General features: G+C 39.1%; 1 protein-coding gene and 1 long non-coding RNA gene across 12 annotated transcripts in view; both read right to left on the minus strand.

Moving 5' to 3' along the window:
- Positions 1-27,167, minus strand: part of SCUBE1 (signal peptide, CUB domain and EGF like domain containing 1) — a 277,291-nt gene that overhangs the window by 33,174 nt on the left and 216,950 nt on the right. For all 11 annotated transcript variants that reach the window (XM_084505749.1, XM_084505757.1, XM_084505748.1 and 8 more), the window contains one exon: positions 19,283-19,405. In XM_084505749.1, the coding sequence (XP_084361875.1) occupies positions 19,283-19,405 (123 nt within the window). The remainder of the gene's footprint in view (positions 1-19,282; positions 19,406-27,167) is intronic.
- On the minus strand, positions 458-3,305 carry LOC311429690. The gene is made up of 3 exons (XR_014688344.1): positions 3,123-3,305; positions 2,202-2,435; positions 458-1,746 (listed from the first exon to the last, which is right to left on the minus strand). It is a non-coding gene; the product is annotated as an uncharacterized lncRNA (long non-coding RNA).

Genomic DNA, 27,167 nt, shown 5'->3' on the forward strand with positions numbered 1-27,167 from the left:
ATTCTTTTTACTTTCACTTAGTCAATAATTCTTTATCACATTCACCACAATAATCAGCAGATGTGGTTGTGTCATTTCAGCGTATTGAGAGACATCTTCACAGTTTAACTGTTTGAGGCCTATGGGAACTATAAAGCAAAATTAATCTCTGATAGTGTGGGGCGAGTTTCCTGCCAGAGGTAGTTTTTCTGCCAGTAGCATATAAATTCTAATGTGAAGAACTTCCCAGTTCACAGCAGATGGGTCTGTGTAAGTGCCAGTTTCAGGGACCAGAACAGATGACCTCCAGAGGTCCCTTCCAATCTACTATTCTGTGATCCATGTGCACACCAGATGCCCCAGACCTCCCTAAAGGCACTCTGTTTATGGTGTCTAGTGTTGCTGACAGCTCTCCTTCCAGTCAATGTTACCATGACATTGAAGCATCATCTCAGCCTGAATGAAGTCCAGAATCACTTCTATCAATCCACATTCTCATCTCCAAGGAGTACTTGGACAGTGCAAGCACTCCTTTCTTTTTGCCGAGGATAGATTCAAACTGAAGAGATTGTTCAATGGTTTAATAAAAGAGCAGGATTTTCTGTATTTTTGAGGGAAATAACTGTTGCCAATGTTGGTCAGGCGTTATAATATTTGCTGGGCTCTGTTCCTATTATTTTAAATTAGCACTTTGGATTTTCTTATTAGTTCAACTTTTTTTAAAGTTCTTGCTTTCACACATTAAACCATCTCTTAATGAACTTTCTTGTTCTTGAATATAATGTTTGTAAGGGGGTGTCAGATTCTCAGTACTGGCAAGTAAAGTCTTCCATTTTTCTCCAGAAGGAGAGCTACCACAGAGCTAGTTTCTTCAAGATTTCCTCACACAGTTATGTCTTAAAGGTGACCTGAAGGAGCAGGGAGAAAACAGCTCTTTTTCCATGCTCACTCAGTCTCTGCCCTTTCCACTGGTGCTGCCAGAAGACTCCCAGTTACAGTAGCATTAATTGTTCTGGTGGTTCGTGCGATGCAGACGCTGACTCATTTGTGGATCTAGAGTGCAGGGCACCAAGAAGCCATCACACAGTAATGATTTTTGCTAAATCTGAAGCTGAGCTGGATTCTTACCAGCAGCTCTTTAGTGAAAGGCTTCTTTCTGTACTCCATTTCCTCAAATGCAGTGCCCTATATTCTTGATTGCCATTGCTTTTTCCCTCTACAATAAATTTCAGAGAAATTAAAAGAAATCAACAATGAGAAAATTTAAGTGCAATGCACGGCATTTCAAAAAGCATTAGCATTGCAAACAAACAGCTCAATGCTAAACATTTAAAAGCAAGGCTGATAACAGTGGATCTGGATATGCTTTGAGGACTGCAAACCAATGCAGAATCCATTATGATTTCCAGTCAGAATACACACACGCAAAATTCACCTTGCACATAGTACATAGGTGATCTTGTGTTGTGGTTATAGAACTGAACAATTCAGTGCTTAGCTTGGCCAATCACATGTTAAAAATTTATTGCAAAAATATATCCCTCCTCTCCCCCTTTTTATTCACTAATGTCATTTTATTTGCTAATACTAATAACAAGTGATTAAATCAGTTAGTGCAACCTAATGGCCATCAGGACAGTTTTTCTCAGAGACATGAATTAAACAAATAGGTTGATTTATGAAACCAGGAGTCTCCTTCCAAAATACAGGCGACATGACGTTTGAATTAGAGTTTGGTCTTCTTGTCTGACATATTTTTCATGTGGTCTGAAAATAGACATGGTAAAGGAAGTCATTATTATTTGAGGGTACTATTTATACCATAGAGAACAATACAGGAGGGGCTCTGAGATGATCAATAAAATCTATGAGTGCAGACTGGATCAGTTCTGGGCACTGTAAATAAAGAACCCATCTTATATTTGATTTGCCTCTGTTTAGTGAGGCAAGACATGGAATATATGCTAGATCATGGCATATATACAGAATATATAGATTAAATTTAAATATGCTGTATTAAATAGAATAGAATGACTTTTTGCACAGAAAGGTAAAGTAAAATAAAAATAAATATCAATTTCTTCCATCAAAGTGACTCCCAACACCCTGAATGCTGATAGATGACCTCAGCCAAAAAAGGTCATAATGTCACATTAATACTTTGAGGTGCTATCATAGTCATTACTTCATATGCTCCCAATCCTTATCCCAGTTAAGTATACCTTCATTATTGCAGCAAAGACTTTGTATATATTTCAGTGCTGCTCAGGATGCCGTGAAGAATATACTCAACAAGAAATCTGTGGCTTTCTGATTCATGTGCCAGTAGCGTTCGGCCCCTTGCTGGAAGTGATGGCCCAGGTGTCCCAGTGGGACACACAAAGTAAGAGATCAGCACAGAGGAGTTGTCTCCCAGTGCGGCACCACAGCAGGAGTCATTCTCCCCGTGCAAAAGTCTGCAACACATAGCTTTCTTTCAGCCTTCTCTAACACCCTTGGTTTGCGTTTAAGCCCCAGTCAAATGCAGACTCATTGTGCAGTACCCCACTCAACTGATAATGCACACAAAACAAACCCAAGGCTAGGCAGAACATTTCTGCTTGCAGACCTCAGCTTCCAAGTCACTGGCTCCTCTGATAAACAGCGCTTCTCCTTTTTATCATTTGTTAAGCACACATACATAGAAACTCTAAAAAAACGTTAGATAATGTTTTTGAAATATACACTAATGCTTTTTTATATGTATTTTTGGCTGAAAGTTATTTTCTGTCTTCCCCCATGCATCCTCCAGTTTCTGCAGGGAATTCATACCACCCATGTAACATTGTTCACCTTACAGTCCAGCCAGAGTGGTTTCCAACAATATTTGACAGACATTAGGGAAACCATGTTGAGTGGTTGCTGGACCACAGGGAGCCATGATTCAAAACTATGCTCTCCAGCAAATGCTGGTTTAAATTCACTATTGGGAAAGGTATTATTTTGCTACAGAAGCCACAAGAGGGGTTTCCACCACAGCTCAAGTTTTCTGATCTACAGTGACTTACTCCTGTTCACAGTTAGCAAAAATACATCCTCTGAGAACGTAACTCGCTAATACACATCCAGCACCAACCAAAAGGAATAGCTTATAGCTAACTTACATTTCAGGGTCTACAAAAATAAAACCAATGAAGAGGAAACATGGAAAGACCTAGTAATATACAAAACTTCTACTTCATTGCTTTCTCACTGAAGCAGGCTAACAAAAAGGGAAAAAAACACCAAAGCAACCTGTAACCCCAAACCCTTAAAAGTAATTGAAAAACCACACCCATTTAGGCTTCCCACAACATTACTGACTTGCAATCAAATCACCTTGCTGCTGAGACTTAGTTGTTAATAACAGACTAATGACCTGCAGAAAAACAGATCTGGCCTTAATTGTTATATTTTTAATGTGAATGTAAATATCTAAGTAGCCCAGTCACATCTCGTGTTTCAGAAATTTAAGTAGGAAACCATCCATTATGACTAACAGTGACTTGGACCAAAGCATTTATTTATTTAAGAATTTTATTGCTCACAGTTGTGATTAGTGAAGACCAAATGTAACACGCTAATCAGGGAATGAAAGACTTCTGAAGGAAATTGATTCTGCTTGCAAGGAAATGTGCTTTTTATTACAGATGATTTGTTCTTAGAATGCAAAGTGGTAGTAAAACAAATAAATCTATATAAAATGTAAAAGAAACTTGCAAAATATACTAGAGATAGATGCAATAAATAATTAGAAACCTGTGACTTATTACATAAGCATCCCACAGAGGAGATACTGCAAGGATTTTCAAAATGAAACTATTTTTATATCAGGGATAGGCACACAGAAGCAGTGAGTGCCAAATTTTGCAGAATTTTCGCTTCCTACCCACTCTAATAAAGATTCAACCACTGCTCCATGCATTATTTAAACATGCTGCCTTGGTTCAGTTCACAAACAAAAATTTGCCCATAGCAAATTAGAGTTAATCTAGTTTTCCCAGTCTAAATAAGCCATTTAGTTGTACCCTTGATTTTCACTAGTAGCAAATAGCATGTCTCTGATCTCTAGCAATAGATTTAGGCAGCAGTACTACAAGTAGGTCCATGTCTTTGTCCACATGGGAGCCGTGAAATCGATAAGGACCTGCAGCGACACCAGGGTCATGCAGATGTGCCTCCAATCATATTCCCACTGGAAGACTTTGGGCTCAAGTTAGCTTCTGCTCTGCAACTCACAGAAGGTACTTTCTGCCCCAGAGGGCAACACTTTATGGGACAGCAGTAGCTTAACACTGACTTCACTAATTAGAGCAATTCCTCTGGGTTCACCACCCTGAGGGCACTGCTTTCTTGCACGCTACCTGGTAGCCCAAGCTTCTGTGACAGCAGTAGGGTCTCTTTGGACCTTGAGCCTGCCAGCCCATCCAGGCTGGCTGAGCAAGAAGGCAGTGCTCTGCTGAACAGCCAAATGCCCTAGAAGATGCAACTAGGCCACGGTTTCCTTTTAAGCCAGTGTGGTATGCAATGCCTAGAGTGTGAAGCCCATCCTTTCCAGTCCTGCAGTAAGGACTGCTAGCATTATCATCTACATAGTTCTACCTCACTACCTCAGTATCTTTTTATGTCTGTATATCCTGTTTATCCAGTATATTTAGATCCTGGAAACAACTTGTCTTCACCTCCCTGTCAGGCTATCTCTACCCATAATAACTTCAATAACCTGTTATCTCTGTTCTTGAGGCTGTCAAACTGCTGATCATCCCTCTTTAGAAAGGCTGTGTCTTTCCCTGTCTTTGTAAAGTACTAAATGCAGAACTACCACTCTATAGCTCTGGTGCAAATGCAATTTAGGGAGCCACAGTTGTCTCTACCATTTATCATTCTGGTCTGATGACTTCAAACACTCATATTGTGCTCTAAGGAATATCTGGACATCACTGATTTCTTCTTTCTGTGTGTACTCACACTTCTGCTACATGTCCAAGGCTGACTAAAGTCTTCAAAGTCCTACCACAGTGGACCGAAACAGGACATTTATTTTGATAGAATGAGTTTATTTAATACTAGCAAGATGACCATGCTCATTTAGCCTGACCTGCTGTACTTAAGCAGCATCTAGCACTGGTAACCTCCAAAAGCATCCCTCTTATCCCGCTTCCTGAGAGGATGGTCTAGATGTTTTCCTGGAGTAAATTCCTAGTGTCCTACACCAGTTTATTTTTTAGAGTTCAAATTAGTGCAATCTTTTTTAATTGCTAAATCTGGTAAAGGCTGAATAATTTCTCTTATAAGAGTGTAGTGCATACCTGATCCTTCCAGGAATCAGCAAGTACCTCTTGATGTATTTCTTGTAGTATCTTGTTGGGTCTGAGGTTACACACAAGAAAGCAAAACTCAACTAAGTAGTTCCCTTGGGCTGGCTGGCTGCCTCCATTAATTCATATCACCAGAGCAGCGAAGTTCAGAAGACAGTAATCATTCATTGGCCCCTTCAGTGGTTAGAGGAACTGCAGTAGTCAGATCTTTCTTTGATGCTATGCACCAAGGGGACAACTCTTAACCCAGCAAACTCATCATCATCATTAACATCAGAAAGTTGGCTTCCCACTGTTTACCCAAAAGTTAGAGCAAAGGGAACTATAGTTGGAAAGAACAAGACAGTACAATTGGGAGAGTCTTTAAAGGCAAGTAGCAGCTTGTTTTCTTTATCTTTGCTATCAGACCTATCATAAGTACCCAGTTACACTTTCTGGAAACCACTTTGCTATCTCTGGGGGTTGAAAGCAGAAGGAAAGAAGGTTAAACACTGAGACTTGGCAATATAAACTGTAGGTCTAAACTATTTACTCCTTCTCCAGAGTAAATACAATCCTTTCTGTAGGAACTCTTCCAAGGGAGTTTTATGTGATCTCACGTACCAACAAATTTTCCCTTATCTTCTCCATTTCTTTCAAAAATTCCTTTTTTAATTTTCTTCCACACACAGTCCACAAGCTCATTCTCTTCCACAAGCCTCCCTCAGGACTTTCTCAGAGTCTGCAGAAATGGGGCTGCAAAATGACATCTTAATGCTATAAATATCTATTCCCTATGTGTTCCCCTTAATGTATGTGCCAAGTCAACTGACCACCATACATTCATCTTCCTGTCAGCGCTGCAGAGCCAATTCTGCTCCCAGTCAGTATGGTTTTGTTCTGCCTCATGCATCAGCCACAGAAACATTTGCTTGCTTTTGGATCACCAAAAGGTTTGCCTTAGGAGCTGGGAAGATTTATAGTTTTGGATGGAAATTGCAGAATTTGGCAATTTCAGCCAGGCAAAACTTGGGAGCTAACTTTGGGGTCTTTGGGGGTATCTTTGAATAAAGATCGTGGGATTTGGCCCAAGGGATTTTACATTTCTGTAATGAAATACATCATCATCACCATCATCATTGTTATTACATTATTATTTCTCTGCTGTTTGGCAAAGTAAAAAGTTTTCAATATTTTTTCCCTGCAGCATTTTGAAATACCCCATTACATTTTTTTTTCTTTTATTTTTTTTTTTTCTTTTTTTTTTCTTTTTTCTTTTTGTAAGAAGCAGCAAACTGAAAACTGAATAACGGTAGAGGACTACCTGATAATTTCCCTGTCTAGCAGACAATCTTTTCTTCCAATATTTTCAACACAAAGCTACTTGCTAAATCTTGGCACTGCAAGAGGAGATGGAGAATGGAGCTGCCCATGGGACTGCTGAGGAGGAAAAGGAGTGTGGCCAAGGCTCTTCCTTCACTTCTCTTCTTCTTCAGCTGAGCTGAACTGGTCAGCAATTCTGAATTTGACCAGCTGTCATAACTGATAGAGGAATGAGAAACTAGATGCTGGGTACTGAGGCTCTCTGAGTAGAAGACAGCAGTACATTTCATATCTAATGAGAAATGTTTGTTTCTTGTATGCAGACTATTCACCTTGTCACTTACATCAGGGAACACATCCTCAGTTCTCCTTAGCCCAGTATTTCCCAGTGCCTCTCACCATATTTCAACCAACACTGCCATGGCTTCTCCCTCAATCTGTGAAATCACTTGAGAGATAACCTTAGTCAATGTAGTGTGTAATTTACTGACCTGCTTTACCAGATGTCTGAGCTTCTGGAGCTGGGGAGAGGCCAGAGATCTGTGCTGCAGCTGAAGATGGGTCACCTCCTGGGAGCATGCACTGCAAGGCGCCTATATACCTGTGACACATTCCACATATCCTGTCTATACAGACACCCTATAGACACCTTCTGATTGAGTACTCATGTACTTCAAGAGAAGAAACTTGAGGGATCCCCATCTGCTCTTGGGCAGGGAAAGGGGGCAGAGAGGGCAGAAGAGCCCTCACCTAGCGAAGTCTCTGAGGAGGGTTTGCAGAGAAACTTACCAATCACCAGAGACAGCTCTGGAGATACTTTAAAATAAAGAAGTTTTTAAAAAAAAGAAAGATGTTTTTGCATGTGAGAAAGTTTTCCGGGTCTCCTATTGATTTGGAAAAAAACATACTAATAACTAGACACAATGGCATAAAATTAATAAGACTGCCTAAGGTCACAGATATGAAGGGAAGTGTTCTAAAAAGGCATTTGGAAAGGAAGATTTCAAATATCATTACTGGTTTTCACTGTGAAGCTTTTTGAACTTAGTCTGACCATGAGCTCATGGCAGTTGTTTTCATCCTACTTTGTGTTTATTGTTATCCTTGTAACAATTTTTAAAAATCAGTTTAAAAGACTTCTAAAGATTTTTTTAAAGATTTTAAAATGTCCTATAGTGATCTGAATCCAAGTAGTGCACAGTTACCTGCTAAATACAACAAAAGATTATAATATCAGCAATGCACATATATCTTCAACAACACTGTTCATTTTTAGAACCTATTACTTTTAAAATCAATAGGAAATGAGTGGAACCAAGCACTTTGCTCCTTCTTTCCCCCCCCTTAGAGCTACAAAATCTATCCACTATTGGATCTGGAAGGGCTGAAACTGCTTGATGAAAGGCCATGTACAAGAGCAAAGAAACAGTAAGTACATTTGCAACCTTTTGGTGACTGGCAAATCAGAGAAAGGTCAACAAAGCTATGATAAATGAGCCTGAGTTAAAACCATACCTCTAAATGCTTAGCTTGGAGAATGCAAGTGCAACTACACTCAGTGACCTTTGTGATAAGTCTAATCTGTTACACATGCTAGCACCAACAAAATTGTAGCACTGTGGGCATCAGGATGTGTAGTTCTCCCATTACAGCTCTTCTCAGTGCCCTGCAGGAGCATTTCAACAATCACAGCTTCATTGTTAATATGAAAAGAATATGTACATGCTAATAAATGCACTGTTCTGCATTTGGGGGCCATCACCCCCAACACACATCTGACATTGGCTTTATTAGCTTCATGGCCCTGACACATTATCAACAGAGAGTCTTTGAGACAAGCTTTTGAAACACAGAATTATTTATGGTAAGAAAATAAAGAACTTGAGTCAAGTTGCTTGTATAGCTTGTACAGGCATTTCTACATGTGACAGTTGGACACAAATCCTTAGTGGAAACATAAGGGCCTCCAAGCCTTGAGGGCTGTTGGAGGGCAGAATCTGCTGAGATAGAAGGTAAAAGAGGGAGAGATGTAGAGACAAGAAGGCAAAAGACTGTTTCTGTGTGATGAGCTTAATATTGGCAACTGAAATAGTGTCAACGCTAGATGGCCTGTAGATTTCCGAGACAGAGCCCTTGCTCTTGGGTCTATGTTTACCTGTCTGAGCTCTTTCCCACCCTGCAGCTCCTCTCCATTACATGAGGGCTTTGTTGTGCTCAGGCTCCTCTATTAACCTGAGGAACCCAGTAGGAGGCAATTGGCTTTAGCTCCTATTATGTTTATCCTCTTACCATTGTTTTGCTAGGACAATCTAAAATGCAATTAAAGTCACTACTTTCCCAACATTTTTTTAAAGAAAACAAAATACTTTCATCAGATCATTGCCAAGATTTTATAAACAAACATAATCCTTTTCCAAAATCAATCATTTTCCAAGGCAAAGGCAAATTGAGTTATCTACTATTATTACAGCAATAAACTGTGTTACGTGTCAAGTGTTTGGGATAGGAAAAGCCATATATCAACAGCAGAAATGCATTAAAAGAAACTTCAGGCAGGTTTATTTGTTTTCCTACAAATATAAACATGTTTAGTTGTCTGCACTCTGCTCAAGCCACTATTTACACAGCAACTCTGTAAGAGCAACTTAACAGCCTGATGAGACAAACAAAAAAGGTTTTACCCTCTGTGTATCAAGTGAGGAATATCCTGCAATACATTTGTTTTTTTAGACATATATCTGGAAAGAGAGACCTTCTCTTTGCCAAGCTGTCTCCATCACCGCTGAGTAGTAGCTGCTAGTGAGACTTCTTGAAGGAATAAGGGGCTACTCTGGGTCAAAATCTGCTTTAGTGTTATTTGATGGTGCTGAAAGAGCAAGTACAAAAACAGAGTTTCAGCTTTCAACTGAAAAATCAAATGCTGCACTTCACCTCCTGTCATTCTGATTGTGCATCCCTAGCTTACTTCAAGCTCCCAATGAAGTCAGTGGCCAATTAATACAAACAATAATTGCTGTTCTCTGCCTCTGCTTCAAAGGCTTGTTTAAAAAGTAATTAGAAACCTTGTCCTGAGGTCCAGAACTAGCACAAGTCACCTCCTTCTTTGCAAGCACTCAATCTGAAGATCAGATCAAGGTGGGAGGAGAGCATATGGAAGTGGAGAGGTGAAACAATGCTTGCCTCTGTAAGGCAATGAGAAAAGCAGAAGAGGCCATGATAAGAGGCAGCTTCTTGTCTCTGCCACATGCTTGCTGATTGTTTGCCTGCAACTCATGGTCTGCCACAGACTCCATGAGTTGTGGCTTGTGCCCGCAGAAAAATGTACCCTCCATTGGGCTCTTCATGTGTGCTCTGCTCCATGCCACTACTTCCACCAAAGAAGGCCAGCCTCCAGGGAGTCCAGGAATGGCAGGTATCACTCCAAAAACATGAACAGAAGCTTTTTGCAAATACGAATCAAAAAAAACCCTCCACCCAACAATAACACAGGAAATACTCCTCCATCTCATTGCCTCTTAGTATTTGAGCTTAAATTTTTGTTTTTATCTCACCTGTCCTAACACAGGGCTCATCAGAAAATTATCAACACAAGTAGTTCATAACATGGCTTCTGGAAGAAAATCACACTCCTTTGCTTAAATGAGTTAAGATCTTAAGGGATTTTATTCTCATTAGAAAAAAAAGTAAACAAAATTTAGCACTTTTAAAAGGCCCAGAAGGGTAGAAACAAGCACAGGAAGATGAAGCTCCTCTGAACATTTGGGATAGGGTTGTCATTTTCCTGCAATTCTGTACAGCACTTAGTGTAAAGGATTCCTGACCTTAAGGTGATTAAATGAGTGAGAGCTGTAACATGGCATTATCTCAAGGTGCACCACTGCAATAGTGGAGAATATATATCTATAGAGTCTCTCTCTGGTTCTCTTCAAAAACAATTCCTATTGAATTACAGCTTTCACCACTATTTATCAACAGATTATTGTTTGTGGAACAATGCTACTTTCCTGCTCAAACTATTCCAAGGCTGACTCATATCCTGGTAATTCATTAATACATAATATGATTTTAATCCAGTAAAATCATTTCTGCACTATGCATGTACTAAATCCTACAGCATCAAATGAAAAACATATCTCAAATTCTCTTTCTAAACATTAACGGAATGTTTTGCTTGGCTTCCCATGCACAACATCACTGAGGGGAGGGGTCAGACAGAGCTGTAGAAAGCAATTTGATAGCAATATGCACTACAGAGTTTAACACGGGAATATAAGAGCTGCAATACTGAATGAGACCTGAGGTCAAACTAATCTAGTATCTTCCAACAGTAGCCCTTGTCAGAAACTTCATGGGAAAATAGAGGTGGAATAACCTGCCCCAGCTGCCCTCCCCACATTAGGTCTCATCCCATTAGAAATTGATTTAAAGCCTAGATTATGAGGTTTAATATTCCTTCCAAGCAGCAGACACCAAAGAAAATTTACTTTTAACGATAAATCTGTATGTGCTGAAGTGAGGAGAACTGGAGTTGCGGGGGGATGTATTTGTTTTCATGTTTCAGCAGACATAATTGCTACAACCAACATGGGAGATACTATCACTTGGCAAACAAACTTGTACTGGCTAGAACTGTTTATAATTTATGCCTGAGGTATTTATGGTCTCTGTGTATGATCTTGCAACCCTTTTTTTCTCACAGAGGCAGACTGTACCACTATTCACAATCTCACTGACACCAAGAGTAAGCACCATGTATAACAGAAAGGTTTTGAGATGTATTCCTTTTATTGACAGTGTAACATGTCGCTTCCCAGCAGAGTATTTTTTAACCTGATTGTAGAAGCAATATGGTGCCTGTCATAAGCAAGATATTTTTGCAAGCCTCAGTGACACACAGTGCCTTACAGAAAATCTGCATAGGGAATGTACATGATCAGCGACAGGGAAGTCATCTCAAATTTTCTTTCTGTGAGACACACTGATTTCTACAAGCAGCTCCCAGGATTGCCTTCAGCACTCGAGATTCTTCCTAGTTCTCGACCTGCCTCAGCAGCTGAACCAGCACAGCTGTTTGTATGCCACGTGTGCATAGAATCAAACATACTGGGCCAGACTTAGCTGGATTGGCTGCAAATCAGTCTAAATCAAGAAAATGTATCTTACAGCATGGCTATCTTATGTTGGTGAGAGGACAGGTGCATCAAGGCAAAACCACTCTCCTTTATGTGTATCGCTCAAATGAGTGTTGATACACAAACAGCTTGTGTCCCTTCATCCCTTTCTCTCATTAGTCAACCCTGCATGGTACTGACTCACCCTGTTCAAGTGGTTTAATGCAATGAGGACCAGCAGATTCCTTTAGTGTGACTGCAATGTGAATACAGAAGTCTGCCAAGTACAGTAGCCTTACTTAAGTAAGTGAGAGCAAAAGGAAGCCCTGGATATTTTCTCTGTCTGCTGAAAACTACAGCTTACCACACATGCACATGCAAACTCAGGCAAATGTCAGTGAGGGGACTTGTAAGCCTGCTAGCTCCTCTTCCCCATTGCTGCCTTCTCTTGCAGGGATACAGAGAGCAGCACCCTTAAGGCTTACTAATGCTCTGCACTGGCTGCAGTCCAGTCCTGAACCTCTCTGAGAGAGAGGTTTGCATGGGTTAAGGTAAAAATGTATTTTAAATATTAAGAAAAAACAAAGCAAACAAAAAACCAGCAACAACAACAAAAAAAAAAAGTGATATTTCTGCTACTGTCCCCTTTATGTCTCTTGCCTGGCTGTGAAGTCGTGACAGAGCAGTACTGCTAGTGCCATTCCAGAAAGAAGGGACAGGGTAAATAATGCTCCTGTTATTGTACATTGGCTTCTTCTGTTTATTTAGTAGGAAAGAAAAGGAAAGAGTGAAACAAGAACAAAACTTTATAACAGTTTTCACTGGTAAGTTAGCCAAACTGTGAAGCTGATCCATTGAATATGAGGGATCAGGGTTTCAACCACTGTACTTTAAATTAACTTACTTGAAACATAAGTTCTAGCACCAATACAGATTAGCTGAAAAATTTCATCATGTGCGCAATTACAGCATGGTGCAGCTGTACGCATCTGCAGTCTCCCACAGCTCAATGTCTCTGGACCTACACTTGGATAGATATACTCAGCTATTCATCTAGCTACTCAGAACAAGAACAGTTATAGGAGCAGCAGTAAGGTAAAAAGGACTTTTGTCTTGGCTTGGAGAGTCGTGGCATAAAATTCCCCTTTCCTGGTACAAGGAATTTCTTCAGGCTTTTAAAACTGGGGCACAGGACTCGGGATTCTCCGTCTTCCATTTTCACAGTGCAGTGAGAGAGAGAGAGAGACAGATGCTCCAGCCCTTATCTCTACCCATGCATTGAGTTAAGTAACTTAAGATTGGTGGCTGTATAAATCAATGCAAGGGCTGTACCCTCATCCTGAGACCTCCATCAGATTATATGACTGGGACAAGGTCAACTGCTTTACTGGGTTATATGATCAAATGTGGGTGGCAGGTCACTGTCATGTAACCTAGTGAAGAAAACCATCTCTGGTCCCTTTTTATTTTTTAATTTGGTCCCTCTATATTCAAGATACTTGGTGATTCAGTGCTGCTGATGTGGATGCACTGATTTACTTGAGTTTGAACTGGTTCTGTACTGCCATATTTATTATCAATGCTTCCATACAGAAGAGCATAGAGAGATCTTTGTAGTTAATCTTTGTGGGCTTCTTTAGGCCAAAAATAATTCCCACAAACACTTTCTATCTGTCATTCCCTGTATGATCAATCTCTCATTTCACACACATTTTCAAAATGGAGATACCATGTGAGAGATTGCCCTTGGAAGGCTAATAGTGCATATTTTGTACAAGTAAGTGAAAAGATGGATGTTATTAAGGGGGATTAGATATCCAGTTAATATGGCAATGTTTCAAGATCAGGTCTGTGTGATCCCTGGATCATAGACAGTTACTGCATTTTTCAAGGTGCTATATTTCTTTCTCTTGTTCTGAAATGCAAGAAGGTATCTCTTGACAATTATCCATTGGTAGCTCTATGTGAAGCATCCTTCTACCACATATCACTCATAAGGTCAGCTAAAATTAATCACTTCAAATTCTCTGGAAAGAAAACCTACTTGGCAATAAAAAAAGGTCTCTCATTTAACAGCATTATTTTAGGACTGCATGGATTATGGTTCTGTGGTGTATGGGTTAACAAAGCAGCCCTAAGACTGGGTTCAAATCTTATTTAAAGCCTGCTCATAGACAACCTGAGGGAAAACAAAACAAAACAAAACAAAACAAAAACAAAACAACAAAACACAAAAACCCAAAAACACCAGTTGGGCAATGTTTGAAGTATTTCACAGGTCAGCATTGTGATATGCTGGCAGTTACTAAGGAAACTGCCTTAACATCTGCTCACAGCATACTTGGCTCTAGCCATCACTTCCAGTTGCTCCACTCCATGAGTGTCAAGTTTAGAGGAACACTTGCTTGGAAGTGAAGCTGGGGAGACAGGAAGGTGGGATACAGTAGGGCACATAAGCAACACATTACTTTAAAAGAAAGAAAGACAAGTCTGAATACACGAACATGATAGTGGATATGCTCACATCTTTCTGTTTTTCTTGAAGAAAACAAACAAACAAACAAACAACAAAACAAATCAGCTATACTTAGGCTTTTACTGGATAGTTTTGTAGTGTTATAAAACCCCAAACCTCTAGCAAAATGTGCCCACAGAAAATTACTAGAAGGGAAATTCAATATATCATGAAGCTAGTGAGTCAAATTTTGTTTTGGATTTCCTGTTGAATAAACTGACATCACTGAACTTCCTTTAGACAACAGTACTACCAATAGCAGACTATGAGGCACTGTATTCCAACACCTAGTTATAAAATAGTCATTGCATTCATTTCAAATCTGGTAGGAAAGCAGTAAAGAATAATCAACAATCAAACAGGCAATATGTCAAAGCGAATAAAAAATGCCATCAACTACTGATTGTGAACACATAGCTTTAAAGAAGCTGTAGAAATGCCAGAGAGCTTATGCAGGTATTCCACATGCCAGAGGGGTACTTTTGCCTGGTGGACAATCATCTCCTTTTACAGTGGCTATATTGATTGAAATAGTTGGTGAAATGTCTACTTGGACAGATTTCATTATGGCTGAACATCATGTCTGTGAGATCTAGCAATCATCAAGCCCCACTTAAGTTGCTTTTGAGGCTGTAAGTGGACTACAATGATGCAAATGCCTTGAATTGCCTCCTGCAGAAGGTTAAATTCCTCAGCATACAAGGATTTGGCTCTATTTTGGGCAGTTAGAGAGGGACAGAGGAGCAGAGTGTAGATCTAGCAGTCCAAAGTATTGTATGTTGTTCACTGCATGTTACACTAAAAGCACTATTTTATTTTATCTTTTTTTCTGAATGGAGAGTTACAACAAATGGACTCCCTGGAGAGTTATGACAAATGTGCATGCTGTCTCTCCTTGTCTTCTCTTGCAAAAGGCAATTCCTACAGCAGGAAAAGAAAGTTATTTATGATAGAATTTCACACATTTTTCTGGGTGCTTAATGAAGCTTGGACTTGAGTGGAGCAGAAAGAACGCTTATTGTTGAATTTTTTTCAAGATCACTGCACAACAAACAGAAACTGAATAATCAATTAAGTTAAATGGCTTTAAAACTCATATTGGCTGAGGATTAAGGTAATTACGTCTGCACTTATACACATTCAGCTTTAAGCAGTCTTGCTTGATCTTATGCTGCTGATGTCATTCTAAAACTAATCTGAATTCTTGTCCTGCTGTTAATTACTGCAAAGGTTACAAATATAACCTCTCCTTGCTATAAATATAGCTACGTTATTTGTATTAAATGCTCAAAGGAGACACAGGCCTCTTTTTGCAAGGTTTATACAAACAGATCCAATGGTTTCTTTCCGTACCAATGAATTTACAATTCTTTAGGCTTAAGGGATCTTTTAAAATAATACACAATAGATGGGTTTGGTATTGTCAAACAGTGATTTCAGCATTAAAGGTGAAAAAAAGAAATCTATTTTAAGTTTGCATGAAAAGAGAGACTCTGGGAAAGTTGTATTACTCTCCACAATATTGCTGGCAAGGCAATGTGGATTCTTCACCTTCTGGGTTACAAATAAGTTTCCTTTTAAATGGTTGGAATGCAGGGGAGGGGAAAGGAAGAGAAACCCCCTACATTTTCCTTGTCTAACAAGGAGCCCCAGCGTGAGAACCACTCCCTAGCAGAAGTAATCTGTGATTGACAATAGTTTTCTTTGCAACCAGGGCTAAAAATGGTTTAGCTGTAAACAGGCAAATGCAGAACACTTTAATGCCCTTTACAAATGCAAAAGCTGCTTATACAAGCCCTGTGCATGCAGGGTGGCTAGCCAGTGGCTCCAACTGATCAGCAAGCTTCAGAGTTACTGAAAAATTATGAATTTTCATAGCAGGGTATAAACACAAATGCAAGAGTTTTTGTTGTTGTTTTTCTTTTTTCTTTTTTCTTGTAATGAAGGAAGAGGGCAGATTAACAAAAACTTGAGAAAAAATTGTCTGCACTGTCCAGGCATTCCTATATGTGATCTTAGGCAAGCTACAATATTGGGCTTGAAAAACTCAGAGAAATACTTTCCTCTTCACAAAGATAATGAATGTGTGTAAGGCACTTGGTACAATGGGGCGGGAGCTATACAAACAGCCTGAACAAAGTCTGAGACTTTTCCCTACAATCCTAAAGTTGGCTCTTTCTCTCTGCAATGGGTCTACATAGGTCTACAACGAAAAGACATCAAGGAAATGAGGTGAGATAGGACAATCTGAGTTTCACAGGGAATATGGAAAGAACCTTTTTATTGAAGCATGTAAAGTTGCCTTGTGCTGAAGTTAACATTTACATGAATAAAGCTATGCAGCAACAGCTTATTTGTATTTTTCAACAGTTTGAAAAATGTTGCTAACATAACCTGTGTTTCTGTGGCTTTTTTCTTTACAGGTTCTTTCTCATGAACCAGACACACACACTTATACAGGGATTCTGCAGGTCTTAAAAGGGCATGCTTACCAACTGCTTCCATGGGTATTTTGTTTAATGTTGGCAGGATCTGTTCCTTGATGTGAGTGATGGACTCATTTGGAGATGAACTCCGTATACACCAGTGAGGCCATCTGAACTAAATAGGACTTAACCCCAAACAACATACACTTCCAAGGTCCTAAATAAGTATTTGCTAAACACATTGATTTGTAACTTAAAGATGTCTTTAGTTTTAAAATGAAAATTAGAGGAGAAAGGCAATGTTACAGCAAAATCACAAGTCCTTAAAACTCTCTTATGAATCAAAATAACAGATATAACACAAATAACAGCATCTTCTATAAAGACAGATTAAGCTTCTCTAATTCACTCATTGAAAAGGCTAATATACTTAAAATAAATTTATCTGAATCTCTCAGTAATGGTCAGTGTTGACTGCCTATTACCAGAAAAATTATTTCTTATTTTTCCAGAAAAAAACATGGATGATTTATATGCCAGCAGTGTCACTTAACCCCCAACCACATTTTCCCGTCAGACCTGACAAATTCTCCTTTGCAGGGGAAGCAACAAAGTATAAGTGACTAATACATCAGATTTCTTGATCTATATCCACTTTTCCTTTTTCTTTGTTAGCAGGCCTTCTGTTTCCCTAACTCAACAATTATCACCTTAAGCACCAGACAGAAACAAAATTATCACAGTGGTCCCTCCACAAAGCTGGCATCATACCATAGTTGCTATAATCAGTCTCTGGGGCCCAAATACCTCAGACTTCAAACAGGAAATAACTTTGTCCTCCAAATTTCACACTATGAAGGACCAGCATTTCTGGGACCAAAGCAATTCTCCAGAGCAAGAATTCTCTGGGCTTGCACTAATCAGGCTGTTAGAGCAGCAGATAAGCTACAGTTAACATGTCAGTCAAAGTATCACATAGAGGCAGACAGAGCGCCTGCCCTTGTTCATTGACAATGGCAAAAGTAGGATGGCCAGGTCATGTTTGTATTTCCAAACCAACAATTCTTGTCTGATCACATGAGGGTGAGAAGATCAGCTACGGCTTCATTCATTGCACAGTATGTACTGTCATCAGCAAGTAATTCATTCAGCAGCCCAGGCACATGAAGAAACAAAACTCAGATGAACAATGTTTACAGAACTGCTAAGTTCTGATCAGAAGAAATAACTGATTATTTACAGGCAGATTTCAAAGTCTGTTACCAAGACTTTGAACAATGAACACATAAATTTTCTATCTGCTCTTGCCTAACAAGAATGCAGGTCTCAACTTTCTTGACAAGTTTTTCCCTGGTGTAATTACAATGACTTCAGTGTCAAGACCTGTGGCTAATACTGCAGTGACAAACTGTCATGATACAAGAAACTCAAGAACCAGAAACTATTCCTAACTATCTCTATCTATTCCTAACTATCTCTAGATGCATCATGAAGGGAATGTTTCTTTTTAATATTTTGTTCCTATTTTTAGCAGGCGTATTAGAACCTGACAACTTATCCTTGTCTGACATGACCCAACAATATTTTTTTCTGTCTAGTCATAGAACTCATGGTTCTGGTCTGAGCTTTTCCCATCCTGTCCCAGCATGAAGCCAACCTTGCACTGACTCCTCAGTGGCTAACCACACACTCAGGGTGGAGTAGACTTCTCAGATAATAGAAGTACCAATGAGAATCAATAGAAAATCTTTTGAATGATGTATGTATTTCCAGACATTTGTTTCTCCCTTATTGATGAACAAAAAAGCTCTAAAATACTAATGCTGTTCTGGACTTCATAATTTTTACATGTGCAAAGCCCATGAAGATAATTAATAAAAAGGCAACTCCCGCAGAAAAAGAAATAATCCTTGAATACTTCCTTCCTTTTCTCTATTTAAAGTGTAATTTCTCCAAATGTACATGGGTTGTTGTACTGAAATGGGAAGTACTTATGCACTTAATTGGTCATAGAAAATATAATTTTATATGACTTAGGTAACAAATCATGACACACACACACAAAACATGACATAAATCATACTTCATATGAATTCCCACAAAATTCCTTCAATGATTGCTCCATAAGCAGATTCTATCAGGCAAAGGTGAACTCATATATTACACTCTTTTTTTTCAGTTTAACTGTTGCAAATGCTCTATTCCAGTAAATTATTCAAAATTAATCCAGTGTAAATATGGTAAACCTCTGTCCCATAAAGATCACAACAAATTAAAGGATTTGAACATAAGATTCTGCCTGTGCTTATTACACTATACCACAGGGTATAGTCCCCATGGTATATAGTGTCCTGCTTCAGGACACTGGCATTCCTACTACTAAAAACAATGAAACAAGACATTTCCAGAAATATTCTAAACCAATCTTAGATTATCAAAATCCGGAAGGTCTTTTCTAACTTTACCTCCTATGACAGTATGATTAAAATCTGTAATACAAATGCTTTACTTCTTTTTCTCTTCCCCGCCCCCCAAAAAAAAAAAAAAAAAGTCAGTTGAAATTAACAAATTAACATCCTCATTTTGCAAAGAGTGAAATAAGTGAAGAATTACCTTGGCAGGTCCGTTCATCTGTGAGGAGTTTATAGCCTTTCTGGCAGCTGCATTCAAAGCTGCCAACCGTGTTTCGGCAGAAATGGTCACAGCCACCATTGTTTACCAAGCATTCGTCAATATCTGCAACGAATGAATGGGCAAAAATTTAGTTCATGGCTGTAATTAGAGTATTTCATGGCAGGAATATAGGACTTTACTCAGATCCTCAAGGAGGCTGCAGTTCCCACTAGGAAACAGGTTTGTCAAATGTATCCCTTCCCAAACCTTTCTGGAAAAGCTTACAAAAGAACTACGAATGAGATGTTCTCAAGACAGAAGTATTTCTCTCAGCAGCTCAACCAACAGATGACCAAGCCAAGGCACTTTGAAGTTAAAAAAAAATTAGGGAAGTTTCTTTGTAGATGCAGAGATGTGCCTAACACAAGACTTCAGGCTGTGTAAGATGTGAATCCGTCACCTTACATAGGAACTATCAAAACCTAACAACACCTGAAAAAATGAAATAACAACAAAAAAACACAAAGCAAAACATATTTGATTTGAATTATCACAAAATACTTCCATTATCACTACATAAAGAAATGCAGAGGTATATTTGCTCACATTTAGGATTATGTGCTAGTTTGTCCACTATGAACACAGTGCCACTGAATAACCATTTTCATACCTCTAACCTTTCTGATTTGATGTTTTTGCAGAGCAACACTAAATGCATGTGAGATGTTGTCTCTTGAGTTGTTCTCAACGCATAGCGTCTATTGCCTTTATTTGAAAGCCATGTATATGTGTGATGGACAGGATCAATGGCTCTTAATTTAAAAAGTCATCAAGAAGATAAAGACTCTCATGAAGATAAAGACTCTGTTCTGAATTTCAGACTCTTGACTCCACTTCCTCCACCCTATAGCTTCTCCCAAAGGTTTGGAAAATCTGGAATGACCAGTCCCTTTTCCATTCTATAAAAGCTTCTGCAATAGGTATATAATAGGTCATAGAACCTCATCTGAAATACAGAGCACCTTTCCATCCTCCCCCAGTTATAAAACCATGGATCCACATTTTCTGCAAAAGAAAAAAACAAAAACAAGCCTTCTAGTTTTCAGGAGAAGAATACTGCCAATAATATAGGTCTTTTTAAGGATAAATACAGAGAAGAAATATGTCATAGAGCCCTGGCTGCACACTTCTGAAAGTGAAAATGAGATCTTTGAGAAAAATGAGTGGAGAATGACCTTTCCTTCTGAAAAGTCTCTTACAAGCTCTGAAAATTTGAGGTAACAGCTAGCCATTTAAAAAGGAAATGTTGCAAAACACAAAGCTAGGAACTAATATGTGGAGATGGAAATTTATCAAAGATGCATGATGCTGGTGAATGAAGGGAGCATTTAAAATAACTTGATTTTAGGATGACTTTGAGAGTCATTCACTCATTTTTGAATACACGTGATTACAGATCTGGGAGTGTTGTATGGTTTTTATCACATTTCTGCACGTCAAATACAATCAGCAGCAAAATATGTCTGCAAGAGCAGTGAGGAAGTAAAGCTAGAAATTCTAATAGCTGAGAATCAATTTCAGCCTGCTTTTCTAAATGGTGCTTTGTTGCATGGACGTTGACAGAAATACGTTCAGGAGGTGTACAACTCAAATGAGCAAGGGCAGCATACATCATTATAAAGGTTTGTTTGTAAGCTGAATTTTTGGAAAAGAGAAAGCAAAGCTGCTCTGAGACCCTCTGAACTAATACTGCTGCTTACTGCTTTTGTGTCTGGTTCTGCAAAGGAGTGGCGTTTGCATTCAATCCTATTAAAAGCATGAGGGTAAAATGGTAGGTAGCAGCTATAGTAGTATCACGCCCTGAGTGCTTTGCACAAACGTAGCTGCAATCTTTGTGTCTCAGGTAACAGAGTTCTCAAACTGAGCTGATGGCTGGAGTCTTGTTTGTTGTCTGTGGTCCTCAAGTTTTGGTGACTGAAATAGAATAGCCAAGAAAGATAATCTTAGGTTCTCAACCTGATAAAACTGGTGAAGATTACACTGTTGGCTGCTTTGCCTAATATCATGAGACTGAAGGCAGCAACACATTTGGCTTCAGCTGTGATTACAAGCACAGGTCCAGATCAGCAGTGAAAATGTAAGACTTGTTGGCACAATTCCCACAGGCTGACATTTCCAATCTCATGAGTGCTGCCTCCTAACTTTACGATGTGCAGACTGTGGCATAGGTCTTATGATAGATCGCCACAACCTTTTTCACAGCACAGGTGTACCTAACTATAGTTCAGCTTGCTATGACAAAACTTTTGGACAAATGAAATTGTGAGTTAAAATTACTAATATATTAAGCATCACAAACACACAGAGTAGTCATCCATCATGAAGAAGGTCTCTCTTACCCATAAGAACAACATGACCTCTGGGCTACTCTGCTGTTGAGACTGCTTGAAGCAGAAATTACTTGCAGACTGTCAAACTCCATTCTGAAGGACTGATGTTTTAAATGACAGCCCCTGGATTTCATGTGTTAAATTACAAGTTCCAGTCTCACTAACTTTCTTCTTGGGGTCCCTATAGTCCACAACGGACAAAAATCAAACCTTCCTGGCCGCAAAGGGTAGATTCGAAGCTGTTAATTGTTGTAATTCCACTAACAATACAGCATATCAGTTTTACACCAGCAATTCCTTGGAATAATCCTGTGCCAGGGTCTGGGTAAAACCTAGGAGAGTCCACAGGAAAATAAAGTATTTACTCATTTCTTCTAACTGGAAGACATGATGTGGCCTTCTGAAACCAGGACCTTCAAAACAGAATAGAGGTCAAAACTGTTAGCTGCAAAAAACATTCTAAATAACACAAACAGCACCAGTGTCCCTGCTTTCACTGTATTTCTTTCCATGGCCATAGCAAGAATGATAAGGCATGTAAAATTATTTCTGTCTATGGAGAGCGGTGCATTACTGCATTTCACTTGAAAGAGAGCAGTATCCAACCATATCGTGTCTAACTGGTTCATAGAAATTGCAACAGTCTATATCTCCATTATTTTTCTTTCCATAGCTATAAATAATTTGTTATGAGCCATGTGAAAATAAATGATTCCACCGTGTGACAAGGTGAGGCTCCATTTATCTTTAAACTGACTGGTACCCAACTTTGTCAAGTGCCTTTTGTGAACTTCACAGACATGTCTGCTTCCATGACATGTCTGCTTACCACACAGGGAAAGAAAACACAGTGGAAACCCACCATAGTATCTACCAGCTTTGAAATTACTTAGTCAAATCTCCTCATACAATTATTGGGACTGTCTGTAGAAGAGTCATAAAGCTGGTGAGCTCATGTCTTCAAATATAGCTCTGAAGTGGCTCCTTTTCAATCGATGATACAGGTTGCATAAAAGTGCCTCAAGCTTTCCACAGTGCATAGTTTCCTGGTATCCCTAGGAATGCAAAAGTATATACAGAGCTGTATTTCTCTGTAGAGGATGTTTCTCTGCAGGCAAAATGTCCTGACAATCAGTGCTCAGACAATGTGCTGGTCATTTCAGACTAGGAGGCCTGATGGACTTTCAGTGCATTAGCAATGAAATCCAAAACAATTTCTCTTAATGCAGTAAGTCTATGCTGTTAAATGATACCTTGCTCATACAAGCTACTGATGTACAAACACCAACTGATGTTCCCTGCACAGATGGGACACGTGCAAAAACAGAAAACAGAGACCAATGAAAAACCACAGAATTTACTCGCATAGCCACAATTTGATTAGAGGTAACTGACATTCTGTTATTTTTGTTTTCATTTCATTGTGAAGAATAATGGGAAAGATTGTTCCTGTTCCACTTGTACCTTTTTAAGCTCTGCTCATTGTGATTCGTGTTTAGAAGGAGCTAGTTTTGATCAGGGTATGTGTGTATATGCATATAAACTTGCAAAGGTTTGCCTTGCTGCACACAAGACAGAGAACAAATTAAAAAGTAGGGATTTTAAGCAGCTTAGAATTTAGCTTTCCACATAAGCTGCTTAAATGCAATGGAAAGGGTAATCAATATGCAATCTTCACTTAGCTCTTGAACAATGATGGATATGGAGGTTTCCAAAGCCTCATCACAGGCAGAAGTTAGACTTCTCCTTTCAATGGCTGGACAAATATTTGAACTGATTGTGTCAGCCTAATCCTTTGCAGTATAAAAATGCTACCTAGCTTCAGGAAAATAATATACTCCAAGATCTTACACATATTTTACTTTACACATATTTCCAATATCTTACACATATTTTCCTTTGCTTTTCTTTCTTTCTTTTTCTCATGCTTCTAAAAATCACTACTATTCCCTAACCATTATAACTATTGTTGTCTTGTTGACACAGGTATTAGTTTCGTGATGCATGCAGACCACAGAGTACTTTATAAAACAGGCCACAAAACTCTTTAACCTTGTCAGAGATGGGGAAATAGAAGCACAGAAAAACAAATTTACTCTCCCACACTTGAATCCTATCCCCATGCACAACCCAACAGGCTATCTCTGCAGGAGGATCTGGATAGGCTGGACTGATGGGCTGAGGTCAACTGTATGAGGTTCAACAAGGCCAAGTGCTGGGTCCTGCACCTGGGGCACAACAACCCCAAGCAGAGCTACAAGCTGGGAGATGAGTGGTTGGAAAGATGCCAGGCAGAGAAGGACCTGGGAGTGATGGTGGATAGTCGGTTGAATATGAGCCAGCATTGTGCTCAGGTGGCCAAGAAGGCCAACAGCATCCTGGCTTGCATAAGAAGCAGTGTGGCCAGCAGGGCTAGGGAAGTGATTGTCCCCCTGTACTCAGCTCTGGTGAGGCCGCACCTCGAGTACTGTGTTCAGTTTTGGGCCCCTCGCTACAAGTAGGACATGGAGGTGCTCGAGCGAGTCCAGAAAAGGGCAACGAAGCTGGTGAGGGGTCTGGAGAACAAGTCCTACGAGGAGCGGCTCAGGGAGCTGGGCTTGTTCAGCCTGGAGAAAAGGAGGCTCAGAGAAGACCTTATCGCTCTTTATTAAAGGAGGCGCAACATTAAAGGAGGCTGTAGCGAGGTGGAGGTTGGTCTGTTCTCCAATGTGCCTGGTGACAGGACGAGGGGGAACGGGCTAAATTTGCACCAGGGGTGTTTTAGGTTGGATATTAGGAAGAACTGCTTTACTGAGAGGGTTATTAGGCATTGGAATGGGCTGCCCAGGGAAGTGGTGGAGTCACTATCCCTGGAGGTCTTTAAAAGACGTTTAGATGTTGAACTTAGCGATACGGTTTAGTGGAGGACTTGTTAGTGTTAGGTCAGAGGTTGGACTCGATGATCTTGAGGTCTCTTCCAACCTAGACAATTCTGTGATTCTGTGATCTTGTTTAGACAGCGTGTCAAACAGTGTAAGCTTGCACAAAGCACATGCTGCTCTACATTACCACCAATGCTCAGATTGCAATTATTTAAATATTTTCCTCTCTTTTTTTTTCCCCTCTCAATGTAACATGAAATATATTAAGAAATTTGGAATTAACATAAACATAACCTATTAGGCTACACTTGCAATGTACTAAGTAACATTTCCTATTGTATGTATGCCAGGGATATTTTATTAAAGACATTCCATATCCTCAGACATACTGGATTCAGTGCTACTGGAAGAAAGCCTAAATCTAAATGCTGTCTGGTAGATTGCAGAGAGTTAGAAGTCCTAGTTCTAGTTTTACAATGGGTTTATCTAGCAGTTTTGGCAAGTTGTAACACCTCTCTACTTTACTCCATTTGTGTAACAGGGTATTGGTAATTATCACGATATTTTCAGGACCAATGCTTTAAAATGGATTAATTTAACGGAAGAAAGCATTTTGAATCAAAGTAGTTTACAGTAAAAAAAAAAAAAGTAGTTAAATTACAGTTGTATTTCCTTTGTGGGCTAGGCTTTTGAGTGATTTGTTCTGGAAGATTTTGTGAATATGTGCAGAACTGTACAGGTGTACTCCACTTTAAGAAGTACATGTGCTGCTCCACCACTCTACCTGTGACTGTGCTCTCCAAACATAGCTCATTGCCTCTAACATGCTTTGCATGTTTCAGGGAGGAATAATTCTATTTATGCAGTATTTTCTATTTGAGGCTTTCAAAGCACAGAATCTTAACAGCTTTATTACATTAAAGCTACATAACGCTTCTGCAGCAGAGATAAATTTAATTATTTCTCCCTTAACAAATGTGAAACTGAGGCAGGTAGGGTAGTGTGTGACTTTCCTGCATCATTTAGCTATAAAATGAAATAAAGCATATATTACAGCACTTCTAATTTGAGTTCTGCACTTCAGTGACATCCTCATTTTCCCTACCGCAGTGCTAATTAACTGTAATGTATGATAATCATTACTGAACTGAAGTTCCACTAGGTAGCAAATGAAGGTTATCTGTATAATTAGCTTTATGGCTAGGTTGTGAGGCAAGGAATTTTCCTAATTAACAGAACTAAAACTAGACCGGGCAAACAGGAATGAGTGTAATTAAAATTTGATCTCCCTCATCCTGAAAACAGACTGCCCACAAAATAGAGAACTTTGTGTAAATGCTTATAGAGCATGGAAGGGTTGGGGCAGGTTTCAACACATTTCTCTCATGTCACTTTTTCTATTTTCACCTGTTATCTTTGCGATTTCATGAAGAAACTTGTCTTCCAACACAGATGGTAATCTGTCACATATGGATTTAGGTGTCAGCTATTCTCCTCCAGGACATATCCACTCTGGCATTATCCACCAACCAATCAATAAAAGAGTCTGCTAGGCTGCCAAGAGATCAATCACCTTGTAAAACAAACATTATATCCTATTATTTTCTTATTACAGTTAATTAGATTTATAAAATACAAAAAGCCTTGAGAGCAAAAAACTTAGAAATGCTGTCAGAACAGTTTAGACCCTGATTTTTCATTTGTGAAAGGGAAGGGATTTACTAAATCTAATATGAAAAGAAAGGATTTCCATCTAAAATTTTGCTGAACGCTGAATTCTTTTTTAAACTTAAAAACATGTTAGTGCAATGCTACCAACCCAAACAGTGCAAGCTGTCTTAAGACTGTGATGCCAGAATGTGAAAGGGACCGGAGAAATAAAGAGATAAGGGAACTCCAGTTAATAAAATCTAGGTGGAGGTAAATGCAAAAACTACCAAAAAAAGAAAAAAAAAAGAAAAAAAAAAAAAAACAACACACAAAAGCAATAGAGATCACAGAAAATATAGTTAGCGTTCCTCCTTCTGTAAGATTTTATTAATCAAAGTGTTTTCTATAATACACTGGAGAGGGATACGTATACAATTAGGATTCCTGACTGTACCTGGGGACAACAAATAATGTCTCTCTGTTACAAAGCATCTGGAAAGTTAAGTACATTAGACTCTGTGAAACTCAGATGGCAATAACGACAGTTTATATGTAGAATTGGAGGCTGCGTTTAAAACAGTGGTACAGAATTGTGCAAATATATAGGGCTGACTACTTTTCTACTTTTATTATTCATATAGCCACTATACCATAATAATTCTATATTTAATTCTTATCTTCTATATGCAGGAAGAGCTGAGACAGAAAAGAACTATACAAGTTGCTGAAGGTTACAATCAATGACTACAGTAAAGGAGTTAATTCAGTGTCTCCTAAAGTATATTTAAAAAAAAAAAAAAAGAAGTAGAAAATACAAAACTGTCTGAGCTAACACACTTGGGCAACTTCTCTGTACTCTGTCTCACTAAAAAACAGTGCCTTGCTCTAACAGTATTTAATTTCTCCATGCAGTCTCAATGAAGAGCACAGGGGCTGGTGAGAAAGCTGGGCACTACTGGACAAAGATAAAAGAATCTCCGGACT

This window comes from Aythya ferina (assembly GCF_964211825.1).
Source record: "Aythya ferina genome assembly, chromosome: 1".
NCBI lineage: Eukaryota > Metazoa > Chordata > Aves > Anseriformes > Anatidae > Aythya > Aythya ferina.